The 26,460-nt window shown below is 44.0% G+C and overlaps 1 protein-coding gene across 1 annotated transcript in view; it reads left to right on the forward strand.

Annotated features, from left to right (window-relative positions):
- Window positions 1–26,460, forward strand: part of LOC139167142 (dystrophin-like) — a 1,540,372-nt gene that overhangs the window by 1,002,166 nt on the left and 511,746 nt on the right. Inside the window, exons 55-56 of the mRNA XM_070751563.1 lie at window positions 4,039–4,159; window positions 9,996–10,264. Coding sequence (XP_070607664.1) covers window positions 4,039–4,159; window positions 9,996–10,264 — 390 coding nt within the window. The remainder of the gene's footprint in view (window positions 1–4,038; window positions 4,160–9,995; window positions 10,265–26,460) is intronic.

Raw genomic sequence — 26,460 nt, forward strand, 5'->3', positions numbered from 1 at the left:
GAAGGCCACTCCCCCACCCCTTCCCTGGTGTCGCGGCTGATGCAGGACCAGAAACCCATCTGGGCACATTTCTGAGAGAGGAACACCTCGCTCAGGACCCAGCCAGGTTTCAATCACACAAGCCAGGTCAGCCCATTCCTCCAAGAGTAAGTCTCAGATCAAGGGGGTTTTGTTGGCAATTGACCTGGCAATGAGTAGCAGCAGCCTGAGACCAGGGCCCTGACTACGTCTGACACCAGCTGCATGGGATGAAACCAGGGGGCTAGAACAGGCAATCTCTCCTAAGCAGCGAGTCCTCATTCTCCAAGAGCGACCTACCCCTTGGCTCTCGCCATATCTGCCTCTCCTAGTGATGATCGTAATACCCTGGCCCTCCACCCCATCTGAGTTTTCTCTCACATCCCTACTGGTCACATTTATCTACATACATACAAGCTCAGGGGTTATATCCAGGGCCCCACCCGCTACCAGCAAGGGGGACACCGGTTTTCACTCCTGGGCACCACATTTTATCAAACCACTCATTCCTCTCCATCTATACAAAACCATTCAATCCAACATTCAACCGTCATGTAATTAAAACAGTAGATTAAATTAATTTAGTTAATAAAAACCTCACCCTCCCCATCTCCCAATTCCTGTTCCTTCCCTTCCAATTACAGCAGTTTCAAACATAATAATAAAGTATAAAATAAGGATCAGTAAACCAAAGTAGTCCTTGGTCCAATCAAACTCAGAGAACCAAAAAATTAATTCTAACGATTGGTAATTTTTTATGCCAGGTCCTTAACAATTAGCCCCCCAGTGAGTTTGGAATGCAATTCAAACACACACACAGTCACAGAGGAAATGAAAGTAAGTTTATCCAAACGGTTTTATGAGCATGCACTCTAAAAAGAGCCAAATTTCTCTCACCCGGAAAAAATCCTTGAATGTGGCAAAAGACAAAACAAAAGAGCAGATAAGACAACTGTAAATCTTCACAGCCACCCACGCCAACGAGTCCACAAGAGTTATTTAACTATGAAGTGTCCAAAGTTCAGTAGAAGTCTTGGAATAATACAAACAGTAGCAATGGTCTTTCTCCAATGGATAAACGCCCACACGCACACTCCCCAATGCCCATAATTTATCACAAAACACATTAACATAATTGCCCCTTGAACAGGTGTGCTCACTTATCTTCTGAAACACCTGCACAGCTATTCCCTTCTTGTCATGAGCCTGTGCACATGGGCATCCACAATGCATCTGATTGTTCTCCTCTGATTCTGATGACTCACTAATTGGAGCACTGACTGATGGGCTGGTTGCACCCATCTCTCTGTCTGACTCCTCTCCCCCAACGTCTATCCCTTGCTGTGAATAAGCTTCACTGTCTGATTCTGCTGGCAATAAAACAAGTCTCTGATAACCCGAGAATTCCCCTAAACCAACATTCAAATTCCCCACTGCAGGAGTTGGCCCAGAGCCAACCACAACACTAATTAATCAAGACAATATGAACAGAGATGGTAATAGAATAATCAAGATCATCAGAGTGGTGCAAACAAGGATTATATGATTAAGTTCTAATGAGGCATGGGTAAGGGTCTCTATCCCAGGTCTTCTTATGATAGTGTCTATAGAAACTTCTAGAAGTCCTCCCTCACCAGTTAAAGTGCCGGCTGCAATAAATGTAAGCAACATAATCCAGGCAAGGTAGTCCACATTGAAAAGTCTGCAGCAATCGGGATTCCGCAGACAAAAGGAGAGCAATAGTTCGAAAATAGTGGAAGGGCTCACTCACTTTGTCTCTCTCTTTGGTATGATCTTGCCAGAAATGACAAACTGGCTTTAACTCCAAGGAGCCAAGCTGCAGACAGATCTGCTTCTCGATATTATAGCAGTCCCAACAAGATCTCCAACCATTCTGGCCACTTCTCTGATGAGAATCACGCTGATCCCGATGCCCGGAAAGATTCCATGGTATCCACAGCGTGTTCAACATCTCCAGGCTACCAGAGTAATTTCCACCAGTTGCTGCTACTCTGATTGTTCTCTGTAGCAAAAAAACACCTCACATGGCCATGGGATTTAAACTCTGGTCGCCCTCTCTGTTCAGATCTAATTCAAACTTGCTGTTAATTACTGTTAGTTTTACACATTTGCCACCTCCCGTTCGCTCTCACTCTCTCATAGCTTCTCTCACAGCTGGTGTTCCTGGTGACTCTGGCCTCACTCTACTCAGCTCTCGTAAATACCGGTCACCATCTTTCCTCCCCCTCAGATCTCAGATCTCCAAGCACCGTCCTCCCGTTTAGTTCTCACTGCCCGTTTTCAGGTCTTGAAATAGATTAGAAGATGGTGTAATGCCAAGGATACAAAGCAGGCTTAAATTACGTTAATTAAGTTGTCAATTCTGCTGTTAGATGGAAAAAACCGTCATTCTTGGCAGCGGAGCTTTCCTCTCCTCCTGCTGCTTCCACCAAATATTTGTGTAGATATTTATTATTATTATTATTATTATTATTATTATTATTGATGACGATTGAAATATAGGACATTTAAAAAATTTAAAAAGCAGTTGAAAATGGCAAAGTTGGAGAAGTGTGTACTATGTGTAAAAATATCTAAGTTAAAAATATTAATATTGATGGCACTTATACTGGGCACTTATACAGGGAGAAAATTTTGTCAAGCAGGATTCTTTCAGAGAATATCTGACAGTGTTCTCCTCCAGAAGATGAAAGGACAAGGAGCATCAGTTATCCATGACGTGATCCTAGCCATTGGGGAAGACTAAGTGAAGGAAGCAGAAAAACCTGAAATATTGAAGAAAAGTGTAATATTCTAAAAATAATAATCCAATTTTGAAGCTATACATTTAAGTTTTAAGAATGTGTGTTGATTATTTATCTTGTTGTGTCAACTGTCTTATTAGCATATGAAGGGGGGGGGAAACTTCCTGGGATATAATTTTACCAAGGGTATAATTTCACAGATAGATATAGGTACAGAGAAAATACAGCCAATTCTAAAAGTGCATAGATAAAGTTCCCCCTTTTCCCTTGAGGCCTCTCATTGTCCATTGTTCACCAATCCAATGCTTTCTTCACGTTTTAGAAAACAGTCTGTGTTGAAATGAAGGAACTTTTATAGGGCCCAGCTGGCTCGCTTGATTCCTCAGCCCCTCTCTCAGGGTTTCTACCCCATCCCTTCCATTTCTCTTGTCAAGGTGCAAGGGAAATTGCAGGCTAGGATAGAATCCAAATCAGTAGTAAATGCTTTGACCAGGGTGGACTATTATTTTTTTTTGGGGGGGGGGGAATATTTAGGCAATTGAATACAATGTACCAGATAAGATTGAATCCAGAACATGAGTCTTTGGGAAGGATGTATTTAACCAAGCTATCTTGGTATTTATTTATTTACTTTTTATTTATTAAAAAGAACATGAAAATATTTAACCTTTCTTTGCTTTTTCATCCAATGACAAAATAAATATATATACCGTATTTTTCAGAGTATAAGACACACCGGAGTATAAGACGCATCTTAGTTTTGGGGGAGGAAATTGGGGAAAGAATCTGCTTACCAGATATGCATCTGGCTAGCATCCTTAGTTTGGTCAGTTTCAGCACATTATTTTATCCTCTGGTTAGGGCTTTTAAAAAAACCTTATTTGGAGAGAGGGAAACAATGAAAGAGCTTGCAAGATAGTAAGAGCTGGGAACATTGTTAGAACCTGGTTAGGGCTGGAAAGAAACTTACTTGGAGTAAGTTAAAGTAATGAAAAAATCTCTGCAAAGACTTAGAGCTTTGCAGACAGTAACAATGAAAGAACCTGCAAGATAAAAGCTGGGAAAATCGATAGCTCCTAGTAAGGGCCGGGTGGGGGGGAGCTTAAAAAAAAAGCTGCATCCAGAGTATGACGCACCTGAATTTTCAGCCTCTTTTAGGGAGAAAAAAGATGTGTCTTATATTCCAAAAATACGGTAATCAGGATATGAAAACAACTTAAATGTCAGTTTATATTTTTATTGTTTCTTTATGTAGGATTTTAAGAGAGAACTAAAAATGAAAGACCCTGTTATCTTGAATGCACTTGAAACAGCCCGAATGTTCATATCTGAAAAGCCTCTGGAAGGACTGGAGAAGTTTTATCAAGAGCCGAGAGGTAAATGCTAGAGAACAATAATAACCTTCCAGTCCATAAAAAGCAGCAGCCATGATTTTTAAAAAATTATCCATTCTTATTGGATCTCTCTAAATCTTTGCAAGTTTAATATGACAAGAATAAGGACAATACACAGAATATAAACAGTAATCAATTTGCAGATTTATGAGCATATCAACACAGTAGTATCTCGTGATACGAACCCCTCGTCATACGAACTTTTCGAGATACGAACCCGGGATTTAAGGTTTCTTTGCCTCGTCTTACAAACCTTTTCCATCTTACAAACTCGAGCCGGGGTCCGTGGGCTCTCTTACTGCACGTGCGCTTTCTTACTGCTGCAAGGATTACTCTGCCTTGTGACTGTCAACACTGGGATATCTCATTCTCTTCCCGCCCCCGCTGGGAATTCCCCGCTGGGATTCCCCACCTCCTGACTGCTAGCTGAAGTGCCTGGGATTTTCCCTTGGCTTTTCAGCGGCTAGTCGAAATACCCCCCCCTTCCTCCTCCTCCTTCCCAGCAAAGCGCTTGGGGGGAATGTCAAGCTCCGGGTCCGGAGTCATCCCCCCTGGCCCCACCAAGCCGAATCAGCAGCTCTGGGCTTCTCTGAGCCTCTGCTCAGGAAACCCAAAGCTGGGATCCTTCTCCGTTCCCAGCCGCCTTGAATGGAGCCTGCCTGCTCTCCCGTAACTTATACAGTACATAATCACAAACGCCTCACAAACCACCACCACCCTGCAGGTAATTGCAGATGTGGGTCTCTTCTAAAGAAAGGTTGGGGGGTGGGCTGTCCTAGAAACAGAAGGAAAGGGGGCGTGTATAAGAAGAAAAGACAGCGGAGTGGGGAGGGAGGCAGAGAGAGAGAGAGGGAAGCCATGGGGGAGGTTCTCCCCTCTTGCAAGCTGGCTCTATGGGAGGGGTCTGCTTCTCCTCATCACCTCTGATTCGCTCTCTTATATTTTTAAGCCTTAAAGTTTCAGCATTGATTGCCCTCCTACAGTATTTTTCCGCCTCCTCCTCCTTCCACCCAATTTTCTTCCTAGCAACCAGGCCTCCAGTGACCCTTTCTGAGTAAGTCAGGCTACTTTCTCTGAGCTGCTCAGTTTATTTTCTCATTCTATGTCCAGAATTTTCCTGTGGTCCTTGAGTTTTTTGTTTGTGTTAGAACTGTTTTAAAAACAGTTTAAGAAAGCCATCCAAAGCAATCTCAGCCATGTCTCCTAAAAAGATTCCTGTAAAAAACAGTGAGGGTAAACAGAAGAAGGAGGCAATGAGTATAGAAATGAAGCTTGAAATAATCAAGAAGGATGGGGAAGCCATGTGTGTGGTGGACCTGGCAAAGGAATATGGCCGGAACAAAAGCACAATTGCCACCATTTTGAAGCAGAAGGAGGTTCTGATGGCTTCAAAACCAGCCAAGAGAGTGTCAGTAATGTCTCATCTTCGTTCTGATGTTAACAATGAGATGGAAAAGCTCCTGCTGATATGGCTGCAAGATAAACAGCTTGCAGGAGATTCGGTGAGTGAGGGCATGATTAGAGAAAAGGCTCTAGTCATCTATGAGGATCTTGTGAGGGATATGCTTGGGACATCAGAGGATGAAGGGTCTTTCAAGGCAAGTCGGGGTTGGTTTGAAAGATTTAAGATGAGAACTGGCATCCACTCTGTTGTGAAGCATGGTGAGGCTGCAAGTTCAGATGCTAAAGCTGCAAAAGAATTTGTAGTGACATTTGCAGAACTCACTGATGCAGAAGGCTATGTCTCGCAGCAAATTTTCAACTGCGATGAGACGGGCCTCTCTGGAAAAAAATGCCAAGGAGGACCTTCATCACAGCAGAGGAGAGGAAGATGCCTGGGCACAAGCCTATGAAGGATAGGCTGACCCTTGCCTTATGCTCCAATGCCAGTGGGGACTGTAAGGTGAAGCCTCTCCTTGTCTGCCACTCTGAAACCCCTCGAGCATTTAAGGCACACAGGTTGACCCAGGAAACCCTTCCGGTGCTGTGGCGGTCAAACTCAAAGGCCTGCGTCACCATATTTTTGTGCAGTGGGTCAACCTGGTGTTTGTCCGCACTGTCAAGAGGTTTCTGCAGGACAATGACTTGCCCCTCAAGGCCCTTCTTCTCCTGGACAACGCTCCCGCCCATTCACCAAACCTCGTAGAAGACATTCTCAAGGAATTCAATTTTGTACATGTGCTTTTCTTGCCATCCAACACCACCCCTCTACTCCAGCCCATGTACCAGCAGGTGATTAGAAATTTTAAAAATATATACACGAAGTGCCTATTCAAAAGGTGCTTCGAGGTGACGGAAAGCACCAACCTCACCCTTCGAGAGTTCTGGAAGGACCATTACAACATTGCCATCTGCATCATTCTCATTGATTTGTCCTGGCAGGAGGTTTCCAGGAGGACCCTGACCTCTGCCTGGAAACAACTGTGGCCTGGAGCAGTGTCCAACAGAACGTACGAGAGGTTGGAGGAGGCTGAACCCATCATCATTGAAGAAATTGTGTCCCTGGGAAAATCCATGGGCCTGGAGATTAATGAAGATGACGTCGAGGACCTCGTAGAGGAACATAGTGGGGAGCTGACAACAGAGGAATTGAAGGAGCTACAGCAGCAATTGAAGGTTTTGAAAGCTTTAGAGGAAGAAACAGCTGAGGAAGAGGAGGAAATACCCACAAGAGACATTAAAGAAATGCTGTTGATGTGGGAGAAGTTGTGCAGCTTTGTTGAAATGAAACATCCGGAAAAAATTGCAACAGTTCGTGCAGCAGATCTTTTCAATGACACCTGCCTTACACACTTTAGAAAGATTTTGAGGGGGAGAAGTAAACAAACTACTCTCGATAGGTTTTTTTGTTAAAGGCCCCCTACAAGAAAAAAGACGTAGGCTTGATGAAAGTGAGGAAGATCCAACCTCTCAAGCACCTAGTCCTCCAACAAGCTCAAGCACCTAGTCCTCCAGCAAGTTGTCAGGTCTGACTTAACTAAACGTAGTTACTTAAAAGTTAATAAATTAAGTTTTTGTTAATGTTGTGTACTGAACTGTACTGTATTTTTTCATTCTTATCTCTATTGGGACTCTTCTGCTACTTTCCCCACTCGCCACTTCTTCGTCCCCATGCCACCACTGCCCCTCTTGCTTCCACATTAGGGAAGAAATAAAAGCTCAGAATTTTGGTGGGAGGAGGAGGTGGAAGAAGAGGAGGAGTAGAGTCGCTGCTGGAAGAAGGTGCGGTGAAGTGAGGTGAATCAAACAAACCCAAAACTTTAAGGCTTCAAAAAAAGGGACTCTGAGATGGTAAGGAGGAGCATGCTCCTCCCATTACCCCTGGCCGACCAGAGGGGAGAAACTCCCCTGACACTTCCCTCTCTAGCTGCCCCCCTCCCCACCCCACTCAAATCCCTTCCTCCACACACATCCATTCCTTATGTTTCTGGGACAGCTGACTTGCACTTCTTATCCCATCCCCACCTTGCTTTACATTTCTAGGACAGCCAAGGTTGGATAGAAGGATGATGGATGGATGGGTCAATGGATGGATAGATAGATACAGTAGATGATAGATAGATAATCAATCATGCATCCATCCATCCATCCACACACACCCATCCACCCATCCATCGAGGAACGGAGAAGGGATCCCAGAGCTGATTCGGCTTGGGGGGGCAGGGGGAGCAACTCCGGACTCAGGGGCTGCCCCCCTCCCTCCCAAGCCTTTCATGTCCCCAGGAGGTAGGTTCCTCTTGCCGGATTAGAAAGCCGGCACTGGGTGGGAGGGGCGGGGGGAGGCATCCTTGCTTTGGGCTTTAAGAAGCCGAGAGCTGCTATTTTGGCTTGGGGGGGCAGCGGGGCAGGAGGGCAACTCCAGACCCAGAGGCCGCCAGCCCTCCCTCCCTCCCAAGTCTTTCGGGTCCCCAGAAGGCAAGTTCCTCTTTGCCAGGTTAGAAAGCCAGCGCTGGGGGGGAGAGGAGGGGGGAGGCATCCTGGTTTTAGGCTTTAAGAAGCCCAGAGCTGTTGTTTCAGCTTCAGGGGGCAGGGGGGTGACTCCAGATCCAGGGGCCGCCCCCTCCCTCCCAAGCCTTTCGGGTTCCCAGAAGGCAGGTTCCTCTTTGCCAGGTTAGAAAGCCGGCGCTGGGTGGGAGAGGCGGGGGGAGGCATCCTGGCTTTGAGCTTTAAGAAGCCCAGAGCTGCTGTTTCAGCTTGGGGGGCAGGGGGGTGACTCTGGACCCAGGGGCAGCCACCCCCTCCCTCCCTCCCAAGTCTTTCGTGTCCCCAGGAGGCAGGTTCCTCTTTGCCGGGTTAGAAAGCTGGTGCTGGGTGGGAGGGGCAGGGAGGGGCGTCCTGGCTTTGGGCTTTAAGAAGCCCAGAGCTTCTCTTTTGGCTTGGGGGGGCGGGGGGGCAGTGGGGCCACTCCGGACCCAGAGGATGCCCCCCTCCCTCCCAAGCTTTTCATGTCCCCAGGAGGCAGGTTCCTCTTGCCAGGTTAGAAAGCCAGCACTGGGTGGGAGGGGCAGGGGGTGGCATTCTGGCTTCGGGCTTTAAGAAGCCCAGAGCTGCTGTTTTGGCTTGGGGGGGGGGCAGAGGGGCAACTCCGGACCCAGGGGCCACCTCCCTCCCTCCCTCCCAAGCCTTTTATGTCCCCAGGAGGTAGATTCCTTTTTGCCGTTTTAGAAAGCCGGCGCTGGGTGGGAGGGGCAGGGGGAGGCATCCTGGCTTTGGGCTCCCAGAGCTGCTGTTTCAGCTTGGGGGGCAGGGGGGCAGGGGGCGTGACTCCAGATCCAGGGGCCGCCCTCCTCCCTCCCAAGTCTTTCGTGTCCCCAGGAGGCAGGTTCCTCTTGCCGGGTTAGAAAGCCGGTGCTGGGTGGGAGGGGCAGGGGGGGCGTCCTGGCTTCGGGCTTTAAGAAGCTCAGAGCTGCTGTTTCGGCCTGGGGGCAGGGGGAGCGATTCTGGACCCAGGGTCCTGCCCCCGCATGCTTCATCGAGGAAAACATTTAGAGGGTGGTGCCCCGCCGCTTGACAAGCCGCAAGGCAGGTTCCAGACATGTCAATCCACCAAGGAGGTTCCCTCCAGGCAGCCTGCGCTGTCTCCCCCCTCCTCCTCCCCCCCGCCCCTGAAAAGGATTAGAATTCCAGCAGTGATGAGGCAAAAAGGGTGATTTTGGGGCTTGCATGCATTAATCGCTTTTCCATTGATTCCTATGGGAAACATTGTTTCGTCTTATGAACGTTTCACCTTACGAACTTCGTCCTGGAAACAATTAAGTTTGTAAGACAAGGTATCACTGTATTAGGCATAATCAGGGGTGGGCTGCTGCCCGAATGGGGGGAATGCAGTGGGGTAGCAAAAATGGAGTTCCACCCCAAAGCACCCAATTTGCACTGAAAGATGTTGAAAGAAAATGCAGGATGTCCTGCATTAGCCACACCTACAGTGTGGTAGTAAAAAAATTGGTAGCCCTTCACTAGGTATAATTATGTGTAATTTATTTATCATTATTCTAAATCTATATTCCTGGGCATACATAAGGTCCTAGACTCAGGAATAAAACACTAATATATAAAATTAAAGTATGTTTATATTTTATAGTTCTAATCCCAATACTGTCTTTGCATATTCTAATCTAATATTGTTTCAAATACATGGAAATAGTGACCATGATGCCACTTAGGTGGACTTAATGCCACTGATACAACCCCATGAAACTACTCAATTTGAGCCAGGGCCATGAATATAACACTTGAATGTTTTTGCCTATGAATAATTTTAAAAATCAAAATTTTATTTTTTTATTTTCTTTATGTTATCTATGTGCTTCACTTTTAGAGCTGTCCCCAGGTGAAAGAATCCAGAATGTGACTCGACTCCTAAAGAAGCAGGCAGATGATGTTAAAACAGAATGGGATAAATTGAATTTACAATCTGCCAACTCGCAAAAGAAAATTGATGAAGCTCTTGAAAGACTACAAGAGCTTCATGACGCAATGGATGATTTCAATCTAAAACTGCATCAGGCAGAAACTGTCAAAGAGTCATGGCAGCCAGTTGGGGATTTGCTCATTGACTCACTGCAGGATCACCTTGAAAAACTGAAGGTAAAATGGTATTTTTTGTACAATGCTGTTTGCATGAAGGTACACTTTTACAATTTTCCCAACCGAGTTTGATTGAGAAAAGTCAGTGATTTAGTAGAAAACCGGGGGACTTTCTTTCTTTTCCTTTCATTTTGTTTCACCATTCAAATTTCAAAAGAGGACGACAGTTTATATGCTTAAAATTTGGATTTATAACTTTTCAGTTTTCTTTTTTAAGTATTTGCTGTTTTCAAGGATTACAAAAAAAAAGACTCATTGTAAGCTTTAGTTAGGACTTCTTTTTTTGGCTGAATTCCAACTAACTACTTGTTGAATTTGAATGTAAGTAATTACTTTTAAAAAAAAAAACTATAATTATTCCTTCTCTCCTCTATCTTCTTTTTATTTCCTTTGATTAGATTGATTAGTTATTGATTAGATTGACTAGTAATTGATTAGTCTGATTAGTTATTGATATTGGATACTGAAACAAATCTATATTTCCATCTCTATATACTATATATAACATAGGAATTTAAAACTTTACATCTGCCTAGTCTAATTGATTATTATTGATTGCTATTGATAAGAGCATTATCAATTAAATAAGATATAATATAAGATATTATTTAATATATGTAAGCCATGAACTAATTAATTGTATATAAAGCATAAAAACAGTGACTAATTTAGATAAATAGTTTGATGCTACTATTTACGAAGTACATATTGCAATTATGGATTCGACATGCTGATATACTAATTGAAAATTGACAAGGTGCTAGTCTTGTGGCTCTTATTAATCTGATCAATAACTACTGTATATACAGGAGTCTAGAGAGAACTTGAATTTTTTTACATTGAATAATCAGATTAATTTAATTTAATGCCAACTTCTAATAGAGCGAATTTGGAGTATTATTAATATTTAATAGAAGAATATACAGAATATTATCAACATCAAAAAATCCTATTCCATGCAAGAAAATTAACATTTAATGGTGTATGATAAATCTATAGATGCCTTGAAACTTTCTTAAAATGTTTACCAACACTACAACCACAGCAATTAAATCGTGGAAGAAAACATCAATTCCATCATTAACCTCATCTACTCAAAATAATCTTGAAATTGATATGAATGATAAGACTCCAGGAAATCAAGTCCTCAAACCTGAAGGACAACTTTAGCCTCACTACAGGAGATGATGGTTAAAATGCAGGAATTGATAGATTGAAACTATGAGGCATTGACAGGAAACATGGGGACAATGAAAGAATATATCAAAAAAATTGATGAGAGTGTAGGATGTCTCGATAATAGAATGGAGACCATTCATGGAGTTCTGACAGCAAATGACAATAAAATTAAGAAAATAGAAGAAGTTAATGAAAAAATGGAAACCAGAATGCAATACATGGAGAGTAGAGCAGAATTTGTCAATAAAAATTTAGAAGAAGCTATTATTAATCTCAAGTTTGAAAAATCAGCCTTTTTTTGTGCTTCTAAAATGTGTTGAAAACAAAAGAAGAGAACCTACTGCAAATTATGGCGGATATATTAGCGTCCATTACAAAAAAGTCATCACAAGAAATGATGCAACAAACTGATGAAATTTACAGGATTGGTACAAGTTAGACAGAGAAATTCATATCAGATTTACAAAACGTACTATAAAAGATAAAATTTATAATCAATGAAAAGAAAAAAATGGTTACTTATAAGGGCAAGTAAATACTAGTATTTTGACAAGTTCCTCGACAAGTACAGGAAAGGAGAAGGCCATATTAGTTCTTATCAATAAAATTCTTAACCATAAATCATCACAGAATCCACTTTAGGTGGCTAGTGCCAGAGGGAATGCTAGTAACCTTAATTGAGAAAAAGTACAGAATTACTTCACCAGAAGATGCTAAAGACTTTTAGGAGCAAGTCATAAAGAATGTCGAAGAACAGGACTCAAGGAATGAAAATGATAAAGACAAAGACAAAGAAAGTGTTGAGGAATTAAGCTCAGAAGACAATTTGTTGAAAAAAGAAGCTAGGCCAAAAATGACATGAGAAGAATATGGAAGAGAAAGACCTATAACAAGGGCACAAACAGAGGCCAAGAAGAATTCGATTTTTGGAGAGATTTGGGGCTAGATAGGAAGCTTTTGGAGGAGCGATTTTTGGAGAGATTTGGGGCTAGATAGGAAGCTTGGGGGGGGAGCGATTTTTGGAGAGATTTGGGGCAAGATGGGAAGCTTTGGGGGGAACGATTTTTGGAGAGATTTGGGGCTAGATAGGAAGCTTTGGGGGGAACGATTTTTGGAGAGATTTGGGGCTAGATAGGAAGCTTTGAGGGGAGCAATTTTTGGAGAGATTTGGGGCTAGATAGGAAGCTTTTGGAGGAGCGATTTTTGGAGAGATTTGGGGCTATATAGGAAGCTTTGGGGGGGAGCGATTTTTGGAGAGATTTGGGGCAAGATAGGAAGCTTTGGGGGGAACGATTTTTGGAGAGATTTGGGGCTAGATAGGAAGCTTTTGGAAGAGCAATTTTTGGAGAGATTTGGGGCTAGATAGGAAGCTTTGGGGGGAGCGATTTTGGAGAGATTTGGGGCTAGATAGGAAGCTTTGAGGGGAGCGATTTTTGGAGAGATTTGAGGCAAGATTTTTGGAGCCCTCCTCGAGCCCCTGGCATCACACCCGGCACTCTACCGATGCGGGAGCCTCCCCAGAGCCCCCGATGACAGCGGAAGATGCCCGTAGCCCAACCCCAGCACCTAGCTGATGCAGGAGCTTCCAGAGCCCCCGACGACAGTGGAAGATGTCCGTAGCCCAACCAAGTCTGCTGGAGCCTCCTCAAGCTCCTGACATCACACCCGGCGCCCAGCTAACGCAGGAGCTTCCCCGACAACAGCGGTAGATGCCCAAGCCTAACCAAGCCTGCCGGACCCTCCTCAAGCCCCCTACACCACATCCGGTGCCCAGCTAGTGCAGGAGCTTTCCCAGAGCACCCAAAACAGCATAAGACGCCCAGAACCCAAGCTGGAAAGAACCTCCTTGGAAACCGACTAGCCCAACTTATCAGGAGGGCTTTAAACTAGATCTGAGAGGGGCAGGTGACCAAAGTAAGAGACTGAACAACGAACCAAATAAGAAAGGGGTGCAAATTAAGCCCACTAACATTTCAGAGGATAAAAAATGCCCACCCAGAATCAGACGCAAACACCTAAAATGCCTGTACACTAATGCACAAAGCCTGGGGAACAAACAAGATGAGCTATAAGTACCAGTGTGTGTGGGCCAATACGATCTAATTGGTATTACAGAAACATGGTGGGACGAGTCACATGACTGGAACACATAGATAAAGGGCTACAATCTCATCAAGAAAAACAGATCAAACAAGAAAGGAGGTGGAGTTGAACTATACATAAAAGACCACTACACTGCCACTGAGCTATATCAATCCAAAGAAGACAACCCCCTAGAAATCATATGAGTCAACATAAAAGAAAAAAAGGACAACATTACAATTGGAGTTTACTACAGGCCCCCAAACCAAACAGATACAATGGACAACCTCTTTACAACCCAACTATCAGCAATATGCAACAAGCACAGCAGAATAATAATGGGGGACTTTAACTACCCCGACATTAACTGGAAAAAAAACTCAGCACCAAGTGGAAAGTCTGACAGATTTCTCACCAGCCTCGCCGATAACTTTCTAACTCAAAAAGTGGAAACAGCAACCAGAGGGACTGCAATACTAGACCTAATTTTAACAAACAGGGAAGAAATGATTGAGGGAATAGAAGGGACGCTAGGTGAGAGTGACCATACCATCCTAAAATTCAACATTGCGCAATCACTAACTACAACACCCAACTCAACTACAGTCCCAGACTTCAGAAAAGCGGACTTTAACAAGCTCAGAACGAACCTGAAGAATAAACCCTGGAAGGAACTTCTATAGATTAAATCCACACAGGAAGCCTGGGAAGCCCTAAAAAACATTATTATTGAGGCCCAAAGCAATTCAATCCCCATGAAAAAGAAAAGCAGAAAAACTAAAATGAAACCAGCATGGCTAAACAACGACCTCGCAGACAACGTAAAAGAAAAAAAGCCAAATACAACAAATGGAAAGAAGGACTCATAACCAAGATGGAATATCAGCAAACAGCCAGAACCTGCAAGCAAAATATAAGAACAGCAAAAGCTCAACACGAACAGCACCTCGCAACGAAAATTAACAACAACGAAAAAAGCTTCTTCCATCACATAAACAACAAGAAAAAAAACAAGGAAATAGTCACCATACTAAAAAACAAAGATGGTAACAAAATCACCGACAACAGAGACAAAGCACAGCTGCTCAATACCTACTTTACATCAGTCTTCACACATAAAGGAACCACCAACCAACCAACCTACAACCTAACTGCAAATAACAGCCCCAGAACTGAACTCAACACAGACAAAGCTACCATTAGGGACTACTTGAGGGAGCTTAACAAGTACAAATCAATGGGACCTGACGGACTCCTCCCCAGAGTCCTAAAAGAACTGGCAGACACCATAGCGGAACTTCTTCTCCTCATCTACCAAAAATCTTGGGCCACTGGAGACCTACCAGAAGACTGGAAACGAGCGGACGCAGTTCCCATCCACAAAAAAGAGAAAAAAACGGATCCAAGCAACTACAGACCTATTAGCCTGACTTCAATACCTGGAAAAATACTGGAGAAAATAATTAAAAAACAGCTTTGCCACTACCTGGAAACAAACAAGATAATATCCAACAGCCAACATGGGTTTGTCAGAAACAAATCATGTCAAACCAATCTCATATCCTTTTTCAATACCATAACCAAATCAGTAGACCAGCGCAACACAGTGGACCTCATATACTTAGACTTCAGCAAAGCTTTCGACAAAGTTGTCCACTATCTCCTAATCAACAAATTTAAAAAAAGCGGAGTAGACTACAATACATGCAGATGGATCAATAGCTGGCTGACCAACCGCACCCAACGAGTTGTCCTCAGTGGTTCCAAATCCACATGGAAGAACGTAGGCAGTGGGGTACCACAGGGTTCAGTCTTGGGCCCTGTGCTCTTCAACATTTTCATCAACGACTTGGGGAGGGAATAGAAGGGCAATTGATCAAATTCGCAGACGACATCAAGCTGGCGGGTGTAGCCAATACCCTGGAAGACAGGCTCAAATTACAGAAAGACCTAGACATACTAACACAGTGGGCCCACACCAACAAAATGATGTTTAACATCAACAAGAGCAAATTCCTTCACCTAGGCAGGAAAAACCCTTGACACACATACAACCTTGGAGAAACTCCTCTTAGCAGTAGCAACTGCAAAAGAGACCTCGGAGTCTTGGTGGACAATCAACTAAACATGAGCCAACAATGTGCAGCAACAGCTTAAAAAGCCAACACAATCCTAAGCTGCATCAACAGGGGAATACACTCCAAGACCAGGGAAGTCTTAATACCACTCTACTACGCCCTGGTCCGACCACACCTGGAATACTGTATTCAGTTCTGGTCACCACACTTCAAAAGAGACATAGAAACTCTGGAGAAGGTGCAAAAAAGAGCAATCAAGATGGTTAAGGGATTGAAAACCAAGACTTATGAAGAGAGACTGAGGGAACTGGGCATGGATAGCCTAGAGAAAAGGAGGGCCAGAGCGGACATGATAGCAGTCTACAAGTATACGAGGGGATGTCACAGAGAGGAGGGGATCACTTTATTCTTCAGGGCACCAGAGGGCCAGACGAGGAACAATGGCTGGAAGCTGACCAAGGAGAGATTCGACATGGAGATTAGGAGGAACTTCCTGACGGTCAGAGCGATCAACCAATGGAACAATCTACCAGAGGACATTGTGAACTCCAAGACTCTGGACATTTTTAAGAGAAGATTGAACTACCACTTGACTGGTGTACTATAGGGTTCCTGCTGGGGTAGGGGGTTGGACTTGATGGCCTTCATGGTCCCTTTCAACTCTAACAATAAATGAATGAATGAATGAATGAATGAATGAATGAATGAATGAATGAATGAATGAATAAGAGAGATGGGACAAATTAAAATACAACAGGATGAAATAATATTATTCTCTGTAAACGTCAATGGACTAAATTCACCCTTGAAAAGAAAAAAGATTTATCATAAATTATTAAAACAAAACAAAGTCATTATATATCTACAAGAGACGCATATTAAAAAAGAAGAGAATACCATTTTAAATCTTTCCCAGGTTGGGTGAACTTTTTTTATCCCTAGCTCCAAAGAGAGGTGTTATCATCATAGTTCCCTCTAAGCTGAGCAGTGAGCAATCGCTCACTTAAAAATCATAATCAACTCAGAGTTTTCCAAACCTGCCCAGAAGCCGAGAGGGAAGAGGAGAGAGAGGAAGAGAGAGAAACAGATAGAAAAAAGAGAGGAAGGAATAGAGAAAGAAAAAGAATGGGAGTAAGGAAGAGAGAAAGAAAATCAAAATCTAGTTTGAAAGTAGCTCAACTATTTAAGTGGCATTTTGATATTGATAGAGTTGCCCTATTATGAGCTCACTGTTATAGACAACACAGTACAGTATTTTATTTTGAAATTCTCTGAGGCAAAACAGGGTGGGTTTTTTGTTTGTTTGTTTGTTTATTTATTTATTTATTTATTTATTATTTCTGTGCTGCCCAGTCTCGAAGGGACTGCCGCTCAGGCACTATACTTTTCCGCCTCCCCCCCCAAAAAATTAGAGGGAACACTGATTATCATAACAAACCTTAAAACTAAAACTATTGTTTAGTGGTGGAAATGGACGAATCCTTATGGTACAAATAGCAATTTGTATGAGTCCTCGTAGAAGGGCGGCATACAAGTCTAATTAATAATAATAATAATAATAATAATAATAATCATCATCATAATCATAATAATAATAGGAAATAAAATAAACCACAATTGTGACAATATACGCCCCATCCATTAACCAATCTGTTTTCTTTGCAGACCTGCACAAAACATTAATTGGGATAACCTCAAATAACATTATTATTATTATTATTATTATTATTATTATTATTATTATTATTATTATTATTATTATTATTATTATTATTAATAATAATAATAATAATAATAATAATTTATTTATTTATTTGATTTTTTTTTAATGCTGCCCTTCTCCTTAGACTCAGGGAGGCTTACAACATGTTAGCAATAACACTTTTTAACAGAGCCAGCATATTGCCCCCACAATCTGGGTCCTCATTTTACCCATCTCGGAAGGATGGAAGGCTGAGTCAGCCGGTGATGAGATTTGAACTGCTGATCTGCAGATCTAAATTAGAACATACTAATAATAGGAGATTTTAATGCAATTACTGATAGAAATATTGATACTGATAAATACTGATAGACCACAAAGGCACAGTTAAATAAACAACAATAACAATTACCTGCAAAATTTGAATAATTAACAACAGAATTTAGCTTTAAAGACATATGGTGTTTCTATAATCCTGATAGTAAACAATATACCTTTTCTCATTCCTATTTAAATCTTGATCATGAATTGATATAGGATGGGCTAATGTGGAATTTATTAATGAAATACTAGATATAGATATACTTCCAAATGCCTGGGCCAATCATAATCCTCTATTATTGAAATGGAGAGAATCAATCAGGAGAATTTATTGATTTGAGTTGAGTTGAGTTCAGTTGATTTGTATGCCGCCCCTCTCCGAGGACTCGGGATGGCTCACAACATAGCAAATAATATACAATGTACAAATCTAAAAATCCAATTAATTTTACTAGAAAAACTTTAAAACTACTAACATAAAACTACTAACATTTAAAATCATTAATTCCCTCACAACAACAATAGAAAACAGTTCATAACAAATCTAATAATTTTAACGATTAAAAAAGAAAACATTAAAATCCCCGTTATTAAAACATACATACACACAGACAAATTGTATAGGCCAGGGGGAGATGATTCAATTCCCCCATGCCTGATGGCAAAGGTGGGTTTTAAGGAGTTTACGAAAGGCAGGGAGGGTGGGGGCAGTTCTAATCTCCAGGGGGAGCTGGTTCCATAGGGTCGGGGCCACCACAGAGAAGGCTCTTCCCCTGGGGCCCGCCAAACGACATTGTTTACTCGACAGGACCCGGAGAAGGCCAACTCTGTGGGACCTAATCGGTTGCTGGGATTCGTGCGGCAGAAGGCGGTCCCGGAGATATTCTGGTCCGATGCCATGAAGGGCTTTATAGGTCATAACCAACACTTTGAATTGTGACCGGAAATTGATCAGCAGCCAATGCAGAGTGCGGAGTGTTGGTGTAACATGGGCATACCTAGGGCAGCCCATTCTGCACGATCTGAAGTTTCCGAACACTTTTCAAAGGTAGCCCCATGTAGAGAGCATTACAGTTGTCGAATCTCGAGGTGAGTCCTGGTCTAGGTAAGGCCACAACTGGTGCACAAGGCGAACCTGGGCAAACGTCCCCCTCGCCACAGCTGAAAGGTGGTTCTCTAATGTGAGCTGTGGATCGAGGAGGACGCCCAAATTGCGGACCCTCTCTGAGGGGGTCAATACTTCCCGCCCCAGGGTTATGGACAGACAGATGGAATTGTCCCTGGGAGGCAGAACCCACAGCCACTCTGTCTTATCTTATCCGGGTTGAGTTTGAGTCTGTTGACACCCATCCAGACCCGAACAGCCTCCAGGCACCGACACATTACTTCCACTGCTTCGTTGACTGGACATGGGGTGGAGATGTACAACTGGGTATCATCTGCATACTGATGATACCTCACCCCATGCCTCTGGATGATCTCACCCAGCAGTTTCATGTAGATATTAAATAGCAGGGGGCAGAGGACCGACCCCTGAGGTATCCCACAAGGGAGTAACCTCGGAGTTGACCCTGACCCCCCCACTAACACCGACTGCGACCAACCAGAGAGGTAGGAGGAGAACCACTGAAGAACAGTGCCTCCCACTCACAACCCCTCCAGCCGGTGCAGAAAGATACCATGGTCGATGGTATTGAAAGCTGCTGAGAGGTCAAGAAGCACCAGGACAGAGAATAAACCCTTGTCCCGGGCCCGCCAGAGATTATCCATCAACGCGACCAAAGCAGTTTCCATGCTGTAGCCCGGCCTGAATCCTGACTGTTGAGGGCCTAGATAATTGGCTTCTTCCAAGGACTGTTGGAGTTGGAGCGCCACCACCTTCTCAACAACCTTCCCCATAAAGCGAAGGTTGGAGACTGGCCGATAGCTGTTAAGAATGGCTGGGTCCAGGGAAGGCTTATTGAGGAGGGGGCGCACAAGTGCCTCCTTGTAGGGATCCAGGAAGGACAGCTCCAATGGCCTTGTCCACTTCATCAGGTGTCACCAGATCAAACTCTTCCCAGACAGATGGACAAGTACAGGCCCAAGTCACCTCAACGGACTCGTTGTCAGTCGACTCTGTTATCCAATTGGAGTCAAGGTCCGCCCAGATCCGAGTGATTTTATCAGCGAAAAACCTGTTAAAATCCTCGGCACTATCCTGCAAGGGCTCCCCACCTCCCCCTTGGTTAAGAAGGGAGCGGGTCACCCTAAACAGAGCGGCCAGGCGGGATTCCGCTGATGCAATCAAGGCGGCATGATACACGCATCTTGCCGCCTTGAGCGCCATTTTGTAAGTCTTAACAAAAGCTCTTACAAGTGTTCGATCGGATTCAGACTTACTCTTCCTCCATCGCTTCTCTAGACGTCTCTTCTGGCGTTTCAACTCCCAGAGCTCCTCGTTGAACCATGGAGCTCTACGGGGTCTAGTGCCGCGGAGAGGTCGCAACGGCGCAATGCGGTCTAGAGCCTCTGCTGCAGCCTTGTTCCAGGCCTCAGCAAGAGACTCCACAAGACTGTGGATGACTGCCTCTGGGATAACCCCAAGCGCCCTCTGAAAGCCCTCTGGGTCCATCAGGCGTCTGGGGCGGAACTGTCTAATCGGTTCCGCCTCCCTGCGGGGAAGGATTGGAGCCAGGAAGTAAAGCCACAGTAGAAAATGGTCTGACCATGACAAAGGCAACACTTCTAAGCCCCTTAAAGTCAGACCATTACTCAATTGCCCAGAGAGGAATACCATGTCGGGTGTGTGCCCCCCCCATGAGTCGGACCCTGTATTACTTGAGTCAGGTCCATGGCTGTCATGGTGGCCATGAACTCCTGTGCTAATCCAGAGGTTTCACCGAGCAACGGCAGGTTAAAATCCGCCAAGACAATAAGTCTGGGGAATCCCACTGCCAGCCCGGCTACCTCCTCAATCAGCACAGGCAGGGTTGTTGACATGCAGCTGGGAGGCAGGTATGTGAGAACAAGCCCACTTGAGCCCCAAAATCCAACTTCACTAGGAGGGACTCACAACCCGCAATCTCTGGGGCAATGAGTCTACGTAGGCAAAGGCTCTCCCTGGCTATAATTGCCACTTCTCCCCACTTCCCTGAGATCAAGGCTGGTGCCATATCCAAAACCCAGCTGGGCAAATTTCAGAGAGAGGAACTCCTCCCTCTGGGCCCAGCCAGGTTTCGGTCACACATACCAGGTTGGCCTCCTCATCCAGGATCAAATCCCAGATGAGGAGAGCTTTTTTTACCACTGACCTGGCATTGAGTAATAGCAGCCTGAGCCCAGGGCCAGAGTTACACTCATCACCAGTACCCTGGGTTGAGCCTAGTTGAACCTCGAGCTGATAAGAATGGAACAACCTACCAGCGGACATTGTGAACTCCAACACTTTGGACATTTTTAAGAGAAGGTTGAACTGCCACTTGACTGGTGTGCTATAGGGTTCCTGCTTGGGCAGGGGGGTTGAACTTGATGGCCTTTCATGGTCCCTTTCAACTCTAACAATCAATCAATCAATCAATCAATCAATAAATAAATAAATAAATAAATAAGGCATGAGTGACTGTGAGCAAAGAATGAAACAAAAATGGATGATGAATCAAACAATAATTTTAAAAAATGAAATCGTTAAAATAATTCAAAAGTAGGAATTTTTTTCAAATTAATAATGATTAAATCGCTTCACTTCAGAATACATGGTATACAATGAAGACCTACATAAGGGGAATTTACATAGGATATGTCATTAAGAGAAGAAAACAAAGGAAAGATAAACTAGATGATTTAATAACAAAGTTACAAAAAATAGATAAAACCTTACAAGATAAACCAAATAATTGTAAGGTATTAGGAAATTTGAATATTATTAAACTCAAAATAAATTTAATAACACAAGAAGAAGTTTCTTGGAAACTCAGATTTGCCAAACAAAAATACTTTGAATCTGCAAACAAACTGGGGAGATGGCTAACACAAAAGTTAGCACAACAGAAAGTAGATAAAACAATATAAGCATTGTATGATTCAACTGGAAATCTAAAAACAAGTATTACTGACCAAAAAAATAGCCCAAACATTTTATGAGGAATTATTTGAAAAGGGAGACTCAGATAGGGATATGATTACAATGATCCCTCTATTATCGCGAGGGTTCCGTTCCAAGACCCCTCGCGATAATCGATTTTTCGCGATGTAGGGTTGCGGAAGTAAAAACACCATCTGCGCATGCGCACCTTTTTTTCTATGGCCGCGCATGCGTAGATGGTGGAGTTTGCGTTCCCCGCCGCCCACGCAAAGGGGAAACCCCGATTCGGCTTCTCGCTGCTGCTGCGCTACCGAGCAGATCAGCTGCTGGGCGGCCGAAGGAACCTTCCCTGGGTCTTCCCCTTCTTGCTGACGGGCGGGCGAGCGGCGGGCATCAGCGAGGAGCCGGGGTTTCCCCTTTGCGTGGGCGGCCGGGAAGACCCAGGGAAGGTTCCTTCGGCCGCCCAGCAGCTGATCTGCTTGGTAGCGCAGCAGCAGCGAGGAGCCGAATCGGGGTTTCCCCTTTGCGTGCAGGGAAACCTCCGCCCGGCTCTGCAGCTAAGAGGCAGCAGCCACCAACCCCCTCGCCCTCCCAGGTGGCGCCTGGCCACGCTCCGCCTCCTGGTAGCCTGGCCGACTTTTACCTGCTGCCAGAGCCGTTTTATCACACCCTGCCGCCGCCAAGGAAGCTCCAGCCGGGCGGAGCGCACCGTAAAACAAGAAGAAAAGGTCAGCTGTGAGGCGGCACCCCCCCCACCCAGCCTTTCCGCGGGACCTTTTCTTCATGTTTTATACGGTGCGCTCCGCCCGGCTGCAGCTTCCCTGGCGGCAGCAGGGTGTGAGCTTTGGGGCCTGGAGGGAGGGAGGGTTGCCGGCGGTAGCAGGGGCAAGGTGGTCAGCTGTGAGGCGGCTACTCCTGGTGCCGCTGCTGCCGCCGCCAGGGAAATTCCCCACACACGCACTTAGCCATGGCGCACTTAGCTGCGTCTTTCAGTTTTTGAACCCTGCCCAGAAGCCAATCGCCAAAGGTAGGCTTTTGCCAAAGGTAGGCAATTGGCTCCTGGGCAGGGTTAAAAAAATGCGCTGGGCCCCATCGGGCAGGAGCCGGGGGACAGCTGCGAGTGGGAGCTCCAGGTCAGAGGCACCGGCAGCGCCCCGCCCAGCTGGAGCTTCCCTAGGAGCTTCACGGCACACCTGACCATGTCTCGCGGCACACTAGTGTGCCGCGGCACACCGGTTGGGAAACGCTGCCCTAGCAAACCTATGGTCACTAGCTACAATCATCCCCATCTTCAAAAAAGGAGATCCCAGTCTAATAAAAAACTAAAGACCATTCTCTCTATGCTGCATCACCTGCAAAGTCATGGAATCATTCATAAACCAATCTATTACCCTCCACCTAGAAACTAACAACCTATTAACTAACAAAACAATTTGGTTTCAAAAAAAAATATCCTGCAACCTGCAACTCCTACACTGCAAAAACACATGGACTACACATCTCGATCAGGACAAATCAATAGATGCAATTTATATAGACTTCTGAAAAGTCTTTGACTCAGTGGTTCACAATAAACTACTTCTAAAACTGAAATAATATGGCATTTCTGGACCCCTACATGACTGGGTAACTATGTTCCTATCAAAGAGACAACAAGTGGTCAAAATAGGGAGCACCCTATCTAATTCTGAATCTGTTCCTGTTAACAGTGTACCCCAAAGCAGCGTCCTAGGACTCTTCATACTCTATATAAATGACCTTTGTGATCACATTACAAACAACTGCTGTTAGCGAACCAAAACGACATTCCGAGAAATAAAACAATTCCACGCCTGTACTTCTCACCAGGTAGGATTTATTAAAGGCCATGTCTGGATTCAACTGGAATCATTCCAACTCTGAGTCCCTTAGATTACATCCGGGTCAAAACCCCATCTCACATCCCCACACCCACAAGTGCAGTCATGTGGACCAATCCTATGCAGGATTCTTGATTCCTTCCTATGTTTGTTACCATGGCATCTGGAGAAAGGAATGTGTGGTGGCATCTCTCTCTCTCCCTCCCACTCCCAAGCTGTGTCAGCCCACCTTGGACTTAACATAATGACTTTGGGCATGACAACTGCATTCTCTTCGCTGATGATGTAAAACTTTTCAACACCACTGCTACCCTCCAAAAAACCTTTTTGACTTTCTGTCAGAATGATTGATTAGTTTGTTTATTTATTTATTTATTTATTCATTCATTCATATATTCATTCATTCATTCATTCATTCATTCATTCCAATGCACAATAATACACAATGAAGGTTATAGAGGTTATACTCAAGTAAACTATATTAGAGAAAGAATAGAAGTGAAAATTTAGGAATAGAATATTATTATTATGTCAATACAACTCAGCAAATGAGATCACTAGGCTGGATTTCTTATTTCATCACCAGTCGGGTGCTTCCCAACCACCTAGGGCTGCGTGATGTAGTGGCGAATTATGTGTGTGGATCCCAGTAAAGCAGCCTTTTGCAATTGACAGATGGAGATTTTGTCAATTCCGATGGTTTTCAAATGTCCACTGAGATCCTTTGGCACTGCGCCTAGCGTGCCAAGTACCACTGGGACCACTTTCACTGGCTTATGCCAGAGTCGTTGCAGCTCGATTTTTAGATCTTCATATTTCACTAATTTCTCTAGCTGCTTCTCCTCAATTCTGCTGTCCCCTGGGATTGCGATGTCGATGATCCATACTTTCTTTTTCTCCACAATCAGGATGTCTGGTGTGTTATGCTTCAGAATTCGGTCAGTCTGCAGTTGGAAGTCTCACAGTAGTTTTGCTTGCTCATTTTTGACCACTTTTTCGGGCTTATGGTCCCACCGGTTCTTTACTACTGGTAAATGGTAGTTCCAGCACAAGTTCCAGTGGATCATCTGTGCCACAGCATCATGTCTATGCTTGTAGTCAGTCTGTGTGATCTTTTTGCAGCAGCTGAGTATGTGATCGATTGTTTCATCTCTTTCGTTTCAGAGTCTGCACTTTGGATCGTCTGTTGATTTTTCAATTCTGGCTTTGACAGCATTTGTTCTAATGGCCTGTTCGTGTGCTGCCAGTATTAGTCCTTCTGTTTCCTTTTTGAGTGTTCCACTTGTAAACCATGACCAGGTCTTTTCTTTATCCACTTTGCCTTCAATCTTCTCCAAGAACTGGTCATGCAATGCTTTGTTCCGCCAACTGTCCATACGACACTAAGATAGTTTGTCTGTACTGGTCCTTAGTTTGCTTCACCTTGAGAAGTTTCCTATTGTTGACCTCCATCAACACTGACTCTTTGCTCTCCTTCACATAGTCAGCTAATGCATGTTTCTCTTCTTCCACTGTCTGCTTCACTTGCAAAAGTCCTCTGCCGCCTATTTTCCTTGGTAAATACAACCTGTCAACGTCACTGTGGGGGTGTAGTGCATGATGGATCGTCATTAATTTTCTGGTTTTCCTGTCCAAGTTGTCCAGCTCTGCTTGAGTCCAGTTCGCTATGCCAGCTGTGTATCTAATGACAGGTATGGCCCAAGTATTTATAGCCTTGATTCAGTTTGCTCTTCAAAATTTTTCTGGTCCTCTGGATGTACTCTTTGCTGATCACAGTTTTCACATGACCATGCTTGATATTATCTAGTTGCAAGATGCCCAAGTATCTGTAGGCTTCTGGCTGGTGGCACTTGATGGTTTGATCATTTGGCATTTTAATGTCCTCACTTTCAGTCAATTTCCCCTTTTTCAGTGCCACTGTGGCACATTTATCCAGGCCAAACTCCATGCTGATGTCATTGCTGAAGATTCGCACAGTGTTGGTTAGTGACTGTATCTCAGTTTCTGATTTTCCGTACAACTTCAGGTCATCCATGTACAGCAGGTATGAAATTTTTGGTGAATTCCTAGCAGTTTGGTAGCCTAGGTTTGTTTTCTGTAGGATGAGTGACAGTGGGATTACAGCAATGATGAATAGCAATGGGGACAAAGAGTCCCCCTGGAAGATGCCCCTTCTGATGTTGATCAGTCCATAGCTTTCATTCCCAACAAAAAGCTCAGTCTTCCAATATTTCATCGCCTTTTCTATGAATTTCCTGATGTTTTCATTATTATTATTATTATTATTATTATTATTATTAATTAGATTTGTATGCTGCCCCTTTCCGCAGACAATTAGAGAATAGTATTATAGGATATAGGATATTATGAGAGTAGTATAAGAAGAATAGAATAGAATAGAATAGAATAGTAAATACGATATATGAGATATAGGAGAGAGACAATAGGACAGGGGATGGGAGGCACGCTAGTGCACTTATGCATGCTCCTTACTGACCTCTTAGGAATCTGGAGAGGTCAATTGTGGATAGTCTAAGGGTAAAATGTTGGGGATTAGGGGAAGATACTACGGAGTGCGGTAATGAGTTCCACGCTTTGACAACTCAATTACTAAATTTGGAGCAGTTAATATTAAGCTTGTATCTGTTGTATGCTCGTGTGTTGTTATGGTTGAAGCTGAAGTATTCGTTGACAGGCAGGATGTTGCAGCATATGATCTTGTGGGCAATACTTAGATTGTGTTTAAGGCGTCGTAGTTGTAAGCTTTCTAGACCCAGGATAGTGAGTCTAGTTTCGTAGGGTATTCTGTTTCGGGTGGAGGAGTGAAGGGCTCTTCTGGTGAAGTATCTTTGGACATTTTTAAGGGTGTTAATGTCCGAGATGCGGTATGGGTTCCAAACAGATGAGCTGTA

Source organism: Erythrolamprus reginae, chromosome 4, assembly GCF_031021105.1.
Source record: "Erythrolamprus reginae isolate rEryReg1 chromosome 4, rEryReg1.hap1, whole genome shotgun sequence".
Lineage (NCBI taxonomy): Eukaryota > Metazoa > Chordata > Lepidosauria > Squamata > Dipsadidae > Erythrolamprus > Erythrolamprus reginae.